At 42.7% G+C, this 12673-nt stretch overlaps 1 protein-coding gene across 1 annotated transcript in view; it reads left to right on the top strand.

Moving 5' to 3' along the window:
• The window catches only part of DPY19L1 (dpy-19 like C-mannosyltransferase 1), a gene marked incomplete at its 5' end in the record, with an annotated part of 210672 nt that overhangs the window by 61646 nt on the left and 136353 nt on the right, over window positions 1–12673 (top strand). The window contains one exon of the mRNA XM_088459640.1: window positions 10358–10444. Coding sequence (XP_088315766.1) covers window positions 10358–10444 — 87 coding nt within the window. The remainder of the gene's footprint in view (window positions 1–10357; window positions 10445–12673) is intronic.

Below are 12673 nucleotides of genomic sequence, written 5' to 3'. Positions count from 1 at the left end.
GGTCGATGGCCCCCCACAGAGCATGCGCACGACGGCGCCGTCGTGCGCATGCGTGAGACCTGCTACGACCGACAGCGCCGGTCATAGCGGGTCTTGATCCAAAGGGGGTGAGCTGTCGATGTTGATTGACAGCTCGCCCCCCGTTTGGAAGACGGGCCGGGGGGGTGGTAGCCCAAACGGGGGCGTTCCCATGGGAACGCCTACCATTTGGGGGCGGCCCCACAGACATCACTAGTAATGTCAGTGTAGAGCTTCCGGCTCTGACTGAGCCAGAAGCTCTCCGGGGCTTATGACAAGTGAGACCCTACCCTAGGGTCTCGCCGTAAGCTCCGATGGTCGCGATGGACTTGACCATCGCGACCATCACCTTAGGCGATCGTAAGGCTGTGGGTGTTAACCCACAGCCTTACCACCGCAAAGGAGGACATCTTGAAAATTCAGGAGGTCCTCCCCTCATTCAGACCAACCGCATGCTCTGTGCAACCGGCTCTGAATGAGGTCCTTAGTCTCTGTGCTGTCTAAATAACTCAGGATATTGTTACAGTATCATTCATTGTTGATTATTTTAAAATGCATATTTTATAGTAGTGTCTCATTGGCCGATGATGTATGTTGTTTATATGTGTATTATACAATTTAGCAAATAAAAGGTAACAATTCATCTGATATAACTGATTATTATTGTATCCATTTAATATCAATTTAGTTGCAGGTGTCCCACAGCGCTGTTATATTTTTTTCTTTTCTTATTAATTACATAATTACACAAGCTAAATGTATGTTTCCTGCGTCACTTTTGTTCAATTTTGGTTGTAATATAGGAGTTAAAACACTCTCAAAACATTTACTTATATTGGAGTCAGTGTTCATGAGATCTGTAGGGTATCCATACCTTGTGCTACTCAGCTGTTCCATGGTGTCTTCCTTACTCTCATGCTCTCATCACTCCTACTGGTCTGTCTTTCTTTTGAAAATGATTATTATTATTATTTTTAATTATATCATTATGCTATTTTGTCTTTTGCATGCAAACTATCTATTACAGTCTAAATATATTTTGTTAATATATACCAGTATTAACTGACCCACTATTGGCTAAGGAGTTTGGAAATAAGAATAGTCAAACTATATATTTTTTTTTATATATATCAGATAGTGGTTTAAGGGCCTGATTCAGACCCTCTCACTAGATGCGACCGCTCGCTCCCAGTGTATGGAAATTTAGCTAAGTGACGTCAAGGCAGGCGATCACACAGCAAGGCATAAGCACACCCATTATGTCTTGGCGAGCGTTCACTTTGTGTTTATAGACGCCCACCAGCCTGTCTTTAGCCTCCCCACTAGCGTACGTCATCTCCAGGAAGTATATACAGCCATCGGTACATCGGGTTCCATCCAATCTGACCGCAGCGCTTGCGGTTGACTGTACCCTACCGCAAGCACTGCGAGCATTTCAGTGTATTATTCAACCAGGTGACGTGCACTATGACTGTGCCTGTTAATTATGCACGCCCCAGAAACGGCGTGTAAACACTCTGGCACGCCTGCATCCGCAACTCCACTCCACCGTTACTACTGGCCTGCCCCTGTTGCCACCCACAAATGGCCTCTCCTGTCACTCATTCCACTGGGCTGTCTTTGCAGGGCGAGCGAGCACATTCCAATTGCTCGTACTAGTTTGCGCACGTGTACTGCGAACTACACGCATGCTCACATTAGCGAACATCATCTGCGACGAGCGGCCACTTGCTAGCGAGCCGGTCTGAGTCAGGCCCTAAGGCCTGATTCAGAGATGTACGTTCACTCAATGATGAACATAAATCTCTGATGTTTCTGAGCCTGGGCAGGACCTGTTCTGTGCATGTGCAGAACGGGTCCTGCGATCACGCTTGCAAACCTCCCCAAGCTGCAGCATGATTGATCCTTACGTGACCAGCACCTGATCATGCTGCGGGAAGCTTCATCTCCCGCAGCCTGACCAAAGGAGCAAATGTTCATGATGGTTGCGATGGTGTTCCCATCACTGCGACCAATGCCGCAAATGCAGCAAGTAGGTGTCTTGACACCTCCTGCATTTGCATCAGAGATTGATGGATTTACACAGCCACTTGTGTGCGGCTCTGCAAATCTGTCCATCTCTGAATCAGGTCCTAAATTCATAGTAGCAATGTTCCCTCTTTCCTGTTCAATTCCTGAAGTGCAGTACGTTTGTCTCTGAGCATTATCACTTTACTTTTTCTGAGGGAAAATCTTTTCAACCATAATATGATGGCAGTCTGCTGCTTAATTCTGGCCATACACTAGTACGACCAGCATAAGATAAGATTCAACTTAGGTCTTCCCTTGAACTCCCTGGTAGTCCCGGCCACACGATTGACACATGCTGTACATACGATCACATGATACGATGTATCTTCTACTCCCCCCTCAGCAGCTACATTATTCTCTCCTCTACTACCAATTCCCACCTCTTTCCTCCATCCATAGTCTCCTCGACCATCTCCCCCTCCTTCCTCTTCTCTGTCTCTCTTCATCCCATCTAATAACTCCAACATTATTCACTTCTCTTCCACCATGGTCCTGCTGCACCACCACTAAAACCCTCACCCTCCCTTTTCTCCTTGTCACCTCTCCTCTTCTCCACCCACACCAGACTAAACCTCCACCTTACCCACCACCTGCTGTCACCCTTCCTCATTCCCACACTCTCTTCATCCCCGCACTCTAAATCAATCTCACCTCCACACTACATCAACCCTAATAATCTCATTCTCTTGCTTCTTAACTCTGAGCCTCTCTCCTGTGCCCTCTGGAAAGCCAGTTCTGTCTATAATAAACTGGTCCCTATTCATGAGCCCTTCATCTGCAACTCCTTGATTCTCCTTGCAATCACCAAACCCTTGATTTATCCATCTGATACCACTGCTCCTGCAGCTATCTCCTTTGAGGGTCTCACATCCTCTCACACACCTTGGCCTGGAGGTTTCCATGGTGGTGGTGGTCTTGGGGTCCCTCTATCCTTGGGTCACTCCTACCAACTCTTACCTTATGAACTCTCCATTTCATTCTTTTCAACACTCATAATAGTCTCCACTTCCAACTTTTTCGAGTAGCTGCCTTTTTTTCCTACCCCTGGTTTTAGCTCAAAATTCCTCCATAACTTTGCTTCCTTGCTCTTAATCTTCAAATGAGCTCTCAAGACCTATTTCTTCCTCAAAGCTTACCAGCGCTCATCTTAACCCACTATATGCTCTTTTCTCATGGTCTAGCCCATCTGTGTCTTCCCTGTTTGTCTGCCCCTCCCCTATAGAATGTAAGCTCTCAAGAGCAGGGCCCTCTTCCCTCATGTGCTTCTCCTTGCCTTACTTTTACTTTCATTTGAAACGGCACCTAACACTTGGTTGCTGACACCCTGCTGCTTATTTAGGTGTTATGCAGCAATGTTTATAAATCATGTAATTGTCCTGCAATGTTTGTACTGTTAATAACCGTTTTCTTGTGTACTCATTTGTTTCTGTACTTTGTAAGGCGCTGCAGAACCATTGTGGCACCATATAAGAAAAGGATAATAATCGTGTGTCCGTCGTCTGAGTGGCGTCATTTGTAAAAAAAAAAAAAAAAAAAAGTGATGCACGCACGACCAGATCCGTGATGCATGCATGGGTCTTTAATAAAATAAATACAGATGCAGGGATGGTTCAGTAAGAGCCATCCGTGCATCTGTGGAAAAAAAAAAAAAAAATGACAAAAACAAACTAACGGCATGCCCCTCCCCCCCCCCCCCCCCAACAAAGAGCTACCAGCCCTGGGCTTTAGTGACGCAGTGCTGGTTGGACAACATACGGGGGACAAACGACGTAGGGGTCCCCTGTCTGTAAGCACAACCTGCACCGGGCTAGTCAGAACCAGCCCTGGTTGCCAATATACGGGGAACAAATGGCGTAGGGGTCCCCCATATTCTGCGAGACTAGCACTGGGCTCTGATCCGGTTCTGGAAATACAGAGGGAAAAATGCATTGAGTCCCCCTGTATTTTCCAGAACCAGCACCAGACTTTTTCTAGGGGGGGTCTAATGCCACAGCCAGGGGAGCCCCTTCACCGGGCCCCCCAGCCGAAGCATTAACCCTGACTGCTAGTCAGCCCAGGCCGGGGATCCCTGGGGAGCTGGGGTCATCCCCTTCAGGGCACCCCTGGCCCAGACTGATAGCCCGGGGCTATCCCCGGAACCCCTGGGCGGTGGGTGCCGGGTTGATTATGTAGTGTGGTGCATTTGAAATTGTAAAATATATTGTGTCTTGCTGTGTAACTACAGGTCCCAGCAAGCCTCCTCTGCATGCTTTTACTTGGAGAACCACAAGTACCAGCATTCGGGGCATTACAGGCCCGCTGGTACCTGTAGTTCCACAACAAAAGCAATATTTAAATGACACACACTCCATACACAGTATAAGTTTATTAAACATACATGCACTCACACATGTACATACACATACTCCCCCCGCTAGAAAATGTCCTGTGCTGGTTCTCGAAAATACAGGGGGACCCTATGCATTATTTCCCCCTGTATTACCAGGACCGGATCAGAGCCCATTGCTGGTTGCGCAGAATACGGGGCACCCCCTACGTCGTTAGTCCCCTGTATTTTGGCAACCAGTGCTGGCTCTGATTAGCCCGATGCTGGTTGTGCTTACACACGGGGGACCCCTACGTCGTATGTCCCCCGTATGTTGCCCAACCAGCACTGGGTCACTAAAGCCTGGGGCTGGTAGCTCTTTGGGGGCTGCACGCTGTTTTGTACCTTTTTTTTTTAAACACTTTTTTTTACCACAGATGCACGGATGGTTCTCACTGAACCATCCCTGCATCTGTGCTTATTTTATTACAGACCGATGCATGCGTCACGGATCTCCCCATGCGTGCATCATTTATTATTATTTTTCTTAACAAATGATGCCGCTCGGACGCACGATTCATCGCATGCTGAATAAACACAGCACGATCGGCATACGAATACGACGGATCATGTGGGCTGCACATCTGATCATACAATACGTTTTAGGAGCTGCGGGAGCACGCATCGGATAGTATCCTACTTAAAAAATACAAGATTTCTACACGGTTCAGACACGAAAATCAGACAAACAGCCTGAAATCGTGCAGGTGTATGACCAGCATAAGTTATTATTTAAGATAGACGCAGGGTTGGCAAGAATTGTGGGTTTTTGTTTTTTTAAATCCCTTGGACACATTAAACTTTAGAAAATGGATTGAAATTTTATTAGGTTCAGAGTGTTGTACATATGTTTCATACTGTCATCCTTTTAAAATAACTAACTTTAATATCAAGTAAATTAAAATTTCCCTTAACACCTTTATTTAGAATAGCTCTTGTTACTGCTCTGTAGATTGTCCTGCTTTCTCTGGACCATAATTATCCTCAACCTTTTTATAAGCCACACAACTTAAAAACCTATGCTTGTTCAAATTTAACTTACTTTACCTTCGCATTATATGTCCATAACAAGTTGGAACAAAGTAGTCCTACTTATATATATGTGTCTGGCAATATTCTGCAGTGCTTTCAGGTGGCTGTTTCATGTGAGCTTTTTCAAGCGGTCAGTGTTACGCTACAGTTTTACCATGCAATCTCCTTAAGGTGGGTAAACAGGTTGCAGTTATGCCGGTGGATGGGTTGCTGGCAGTCAAAATACCGTCGCCGCGCGGGCATAATGCACCGATGGACATCAGGATACCGGCGTTGGCATCCCGACCGCCGGAATCCGAATGTCCAGACGACGGGTAAGTATGAAGGTAAGCCGGGGATGGTTAGGATTAGGCACCCCCCCAGGAGTGTTAGCGTGCGGGGAGGGGAGTTAGGGTTAGGCACCCCCGGGGAGGTTAGGGTTAGAAAGACTGCCAGATTCGTCGTGACTGACGTCATTACTGGGTGGGCATTTACATGCGCCCGCACAGTTGAGCTGTCAATCACCGCCGGCCTGTGGAGCAAGTGTATGGGCGGTCGGCTGACAGCACTATGCCCCAATGTATCTACAGATATATTGGGCTTTGGCTGTGCAGCACAGGTTAAGCAATGTCGTTCAGACATATCACTGGTACACACTGGTAAATGCACACACGATCTATCGCCCGTTCAATTGAATATGTCGCCCAGTGTGTACCCAGCATAACTTGTTTGTTTTATCCCATGTTTCAAAAGACTTCAGCACTTTATTGACATACTGTTTGTCTAAGTAATTGAAAAGTCTATATCACCTGCCCTAAAATACTCACATGGCCAGTCTGTACACATCTCTTTGAAATGGACAAATAAGAAGTGGCTGGTGCAAAACTGTTCGTTTCAGCAACATATTAAACAGTACTGCAGTACTCACTGTGGTATAAGGGACCTTGCATTGGGGACTGTGATTGATACTATCACGCTGTACGCTGATGACATGCTCTTGTTTCTGGCAGATGCAGATACCTCTCTGCACAATTTGTTGCTCACTGTAGATACTTTTGGACTTTACTCAGGTCTCCAGATTATTTGGGCTAAGTCTACAATTTTTTCTATTTTGAGCGGGTCTCCGGATGCGCTTACTCCAGCCTGCTCTCTACAATGGACTCACTGTTTTAAATATTTGGGTGTCTCGGTGTCTTGATCACCTCGGGAGTATGTTTAATTGAATCTCCACCCTATTACAGAGTATTTTAAAACCAAATTACATCTGTGGAAGAAATTGCCCCTGACTGGCAGGATTAACCTGTTTAAAATGATTATGCAACATTCACCTATTTAAATCTCTAACAGGGTATTTCAGGGAATTGAAGTTTTAATTTCTTCTGTTGTATGGGGATGATAAGAAGGCAAGATCAAACTTCATACGCTGGTGCTGGCCTAAGAGAGATGGTGGCTTAGCCCTGTCCAATTTATGTGTCTATTACCTGGCAGCCCAGTTATCACATTTAATTGAGTGGGCTACGGGTTCTAATGGTAAGACCCTCCTGGGCTTTCTGGGTGAGCTGACTGATTCCTCAATGTTCCCATTACGGATTCTCCTTGTTTCCCTTTTGAACCAGGCAGTTGCGATCTAGTCGGGCGCAAATAGCTTACTTGGACACCAGGGTTATGAACCTGATACCCCCTTGTGGGATAATGCTGGACTCACCGAATTGGGCAGCTTTGATGGAAAATCATTCTGGTCTTTGTACGGCGTGACCACTTTAGGCCACGTCTATAAATGTTTGACCAGCTCAAATTAGAGTTCAGCACTCCTAAATCAAAATTTTTTTGATATCTTCAGTTACGCAATGCTTTACATGTCTAGTTTGGGCACTCCCCACCTTGTCTTTCTGTCTCTCCAGTTAAGACGCTGTTACTCTCTCTAAGAAACCAAAGGGTTGTTTCTATTCTGTACTCCATTCTCAATTCGAAGTTTTCTCCTGTCTCCGTTTGTTATCGAAACCTAAATGGGAAGCGGATTTAGGGGTTCTTTCTGAGGAGCAGTGGTGATGCTCGGTGGCACACGTGAGGCTACAGCATGTATATGTTACCAACAGATAAATTTTTTTGTACTCCACGGAATATACTATATACCACTTGGTTTATTTAATATTGGACTCAGGACAGACTCTGCATGTAGAAGGTGTGAGCTGCTTGAGGCCTCTTTCAGGCATTTCCTTTGGGAATGTCGGGAGGTATTGCTTTTCTGGACTCAGGTCTGGGATTGTGTTGTACCTGCCCTGCCCCCTCTTGACCCTATAATATGCCTTTTTGTTTTTTCCTTAGAGGAGTCATTTAATGTTCTAATATACAAATATGTTTCAATCTGATGTTCCTGGCCAAAGTTGTTATATCTGAAAATATTTCCCTGCTCTAAAATATATCATACAAATAATACAATAATGATCGGTCATAAAATAAATATATATATATATATATATATATATATATATAACAAATTCATGTAAAAATCTTTAAGAATCGGACTGTATATTGTGTGAACATGTTTCTTTTTTTGATTGAATGGTTTATCTGCTGAGAGATAGTGTAATAGGAAGGCTATGGGCTGGGATACTGAAGGTCATGGGTTCTAGACCCATTGAACACATGGGCTCAATTAGTTTATACTATATTATTTCTATGAATAAAGAACATCTTTATTTTATATGTATATTTACACAGAATACTTTTTTTTATTAAAAGAAGTTTTTACATATTTTAGTGAAATATTAGGAATAAGAATAACTCCTTTGAGATAAATTGTCTAAATTATTAAGATCACATTTTCTTGTGAATCATGCACATTATCATTATTTTTATGTACAGGTTGAGTCTCCCATATCCAAATATTCCGAAATACGGAATATTTTCAGCATGACTGAGATAATGAAACCTTTGATTTTTGATGGTTTAATGTACATAAACTTTGTCTAAGGCACAAATTATTAAAAAGATTGTATAAAATAACCTTCAGGCTGTGTGTATAAGGTGTATATGAAACATAAATGAATTTCATGTATGTACACAAACTTTTTTGATGCACAAAATTATAAAAAATATTGTCTAAAATGACCTGCAGGCTGTATGTATAAGGTGTATATAACACATAAATGCATTCTGTGTGTATATTTGGGTCCCATTGCCAAGACATTTCATTATAATATGCAATTATTCCAAAATACGGAATATTCCGATATCCAAAATACCCCTGGTCCCAAGCATTTTGGATATGGGAGACTCAACCTGTATTAATATTTCTTATTTATATAGTTTATTAATTTTGTTATGTAAGTATCACAATGGACTGTTATTTATTAAGATTTACCACTCAAAGAGGTGGATTAGAGGTGGATCTAGTTTTGGCTTAGCTGTCATGCTAATGATTTAAACAGGTGTAACTAATTGAACCTATTTGGACACCAATGAGTAATTACCTGCTGGATATAAAAAGGTTCCTTGTGGAGCTACAAGCCACTCTTTGATAAAGCCTAATCTGTGGAGCGAAACACGTCAGAGGATTTCTTGTGGACCCCCTGGGATACACTATAAACCTACTTGCCTTTATCTAATTGATGAGGAGAGACGCAAGACTTGTTGCAGCTCTGAGGTTAGATGCCGTGATCGAGACGCGGCTGGAGCTCCTTTCCTCGCATATACCCGGTACATCAGGTCTCTCCCAGAAGCATGCCTCCCCTCCTCTGCTAATCCATCTCCATCCCTGAGGGCTCCCCTAAACTTTCTGTGGAGATCATCTATTGTATCCACCTGATGGTATGAAGCTCAATATAAATAACTTTGACAGTTTTTCTCCACTGAGCGCTCGGATATACTTAGTTACACACTGCTACTTGCAGGTGTGGATGTGTATATTGTCCCAATTCCCAACAGACTGGGTTCCTATATATGACTGTGCAGTTAGATCCACCTCTTTAAGTTTGTTTATATTCACACAATATACAGTCCGATTCTCAAAGTTTTTTACATGAATTTGTTCTATATATATGTTTTATGACCGGTCATTATTGTATTATTTGTATGAATTTTTATTAAATGTGATTTATTATTTATACAGTGCAAGATTCTATTCATACCATTCTCAACTCGATATATTTTAGCGCAGAGATATATTTTCAGTTTTTTTAGGTGATTATTGTGCACCCACAGGCACATTTTTCTTTGTCGCTGCAGATTTATTATTTGGATCAGTTTATATTTACTTCAGCTTTTTATAGTACTAGGTTATATATTTTTTTTTTCCTTTTTTTTTTTTTTTTCTTTCCCAAAATTGTTATAGCCAGAGTCTGGTTGGGGGAGGACCCCCTGGATTTTCATAAATGGATAGCTTTAGTTAATGATACTATTAACCACAAGAGATACCTCTATATGAGCAGATGGGCGTTATCCAAGTATCATAAGCTCTGGTGTAGGTGGTATGAGTCTAGATTTAGTTGTTGTGCTGAGGGTACCTGACAGTCAAGTGCTACACTTTAAATGGAGGGCTGCCAGCACACTTTACACTTGATTTTAATACATTTACACTATATTGTAGTATACTTTTTTTATTTTTTTTTATTTTATTGTGTTTTGTTTTGAGGTTTGCTATTTGGATGATTGTAATTTTCAAAACCGTTTACTGCATTTTATGTACTCTGTATTATCTGAGATGGTGAGTTTCAAATATCAGGTATATGTTTTTTATTTTTTTTATTGTGTTCATTTTATTATTGTTTTTCTGTTGTTGTTGTTGTTGTTATAAAAGTGCCAAAACAATAAAATATACTTGATGAGAAACAGTACTGCAGTGTAAATGTTTTTATTATTATGATGATTGTTTTGTTTTGAATTTGCCTTTAGGTTTCATTGGCACTGTGCTTTATATTGATGTTTGGGAATTCTATGCTCTTGACATCCTATTATGCATCCTCTCTAATAGTTATCTGTGTAAGTATTATGCATGATTGTATTATGAAGTGTCTTAATTTATTTGTTTTTGTTTAGAATTAAGTTATATTTATTTACGGGTTTGGCATGGGATGCTGGTGCTTGAGATCTCAGTGGTTAGAATCCTGACACCAGCATCCCAACAGAGTTAGGACAAGTATCCTAATCCTAGCCCTGAACCTAACCATCCTTCTCTCTTGCCTAAACCTACCCCTCTTCCCCCCCGGAGCTTGAACTTAACCTCCCCCCCGCAGCCGAAACCTAACCTCCTCCCCTAGTGCCTAACCCTCCCCCTATTGCCTATCTCTTAACCCTCCCCCTAATCCTAATACTTACTATCGGGTCCAGCGGTCAGGATGCTGGTGTCGGGATTCTGAGCGCCGACATCCCGAAAGTCGGTATTTAAACTACATCCTGCATTTACTACTGGACCGTATTTCTTGTTCTTTTTTTTCTATTTGATTTGCTTATAAGACTTGTTGTTTTTTTGGTCCAATTTTTTTATTTACCGCATTGAATGTACAATTCCTCCAAGTATTTTAACAGATAATTTTGTTTGTTCTTTTGTTTCATGCTGAAAGGTTCCATTGCATGATGCACATGGGAAATCAGTTAGTGTATACAAAGCTGCAGACACTCACAGTCCATTGAAAACGTGTACTAAGTTAGTTTGCCTATAGAGTGTCAGAGTGTATCCAGCTAGAATGTGCAAGTTCTCACCTTGACAATTCCATGTTTCCTTGCAGGGTTAAAATGTGCAAACAGTTTTAGGGGGAACTCAATTATCCGCGAAAAGCCGCTTTTTCACATAAAATGGCTTATCGTGTGAATAAATACTTATCGCGCTATCCTATTAGCTGCAGTTTTCGCAGGTGCGACTTCTGCGTAGGATTTTTTGCAAATTTATTTTTGCCACCTCCTGAGCAGGTGAAAAGTTGGGGAAAATTCCTATTTTGAGTTGGATAAAATAATTTTTTTAATGAGCTTAATTTGGCCAATAATTCAATTTTTGGGGTGATAATGTGCAGGAAAATGGCTTAATTGATGTGGGACAGGTACATCGGGGGTGCTATATGAATGGGACAGGTGTTTTTCTCCTTCATCCACTAGGGGACAATGGAGGCCAAAGACAGTGGGGAATAGACGGTGCTAAGTGGAGCTGGCACTTTAAATCTTTTGAAGTGTGACTAGCTCCTCCTCTATACCCCCCTACAAGCCCAGTCTTAGTTCGTGCACGAGGGGAGCTGGATGTTTTTTACACTCCTCCGCAGGGTTTTGTTATTAGTTAGAAAGCGCGGCTATGCTGAAGTAAGAAGATCAAGAGGACAGACAGGCGGTAGTTGCACTGTCTGTCTGCGTCAATGGAGCTGCCGGTGGGGACTCTCTCACAAGTGCACGCACTTCGCCTCGGCTCCACGACTGCTTAGACGCACTGTCGACATATAGGGAGTTCCACATGACACTGCTTGCAGCATATACGGTCCCCCATCAGTCACTACCGCCGCCGGCAGTGCAGCAGCTCCTGTGAGTATTCCCTGGCTCCCCGAGTAGCCAGATTATTATTAAAGAGGCGGTATAGCAGCAGCAGGCTTCTCCGACTAGCGGAACAGCATAACGGCACTGCTCTCCTGTCACAAGTCCATCTGGACTGTAAAATTCTGTCACAAGTCCATCCGGACTGTAAAATTCACAGTCTACCCAGATGGGGTAACGTGATTGGTACCATAGGATCACCTCCCTTGTATGCCAAGATGAACTTGCATTTAAGTATAGCTGTGGCGAAATCTGTGTGCTCAACACATTGAGCACACAGACTTAATGTACAAGGAGAGCATTTATATAGCGCGCTTATAGGCCAGTTTAAGTGTCATAGCGGGGGGGGGGCGCTTCTCTGGAAGTGTGCAGGCGGCCATTACTACACAGAGGGACTCTATATATATATATATATATATATATATATATATATATATATATATATACACAGAGGGACTCTATATATATATATATATATATATATACATACATACATACACACACACACACACACACACACACACACACACACACACACACACACACAATCTCTCAGGCAAAGATATATACACACACTGCAGCAGCAGTAAAACTGGTAGACTAACCTGAACTGTAAGTATACAGTGGAGTATTAGGCTGGTCAGGAGAGCATATAATTACTGTGATTACTTCTATGCCCAGCGTTTTCTGGCACTG

The sequence above is a fragment of the Taudactylus pleione genome, unplaced genomic scaffold (genome assembly GCF_031769625.1).
Source record: "Taudactylus pleione unplaced genomic scaffold, aTauple2 ptg000921l, whole genome shotgun sequence".
NCBI lineage: Eukaryota > Metazoa > Chordata > Amphibia > Anura > Myobatrachidae > Taudactylus > Taudactylus pleione.
This window is presented reverse-complemented; position numbering and strand designations above follow the sequence as displayed.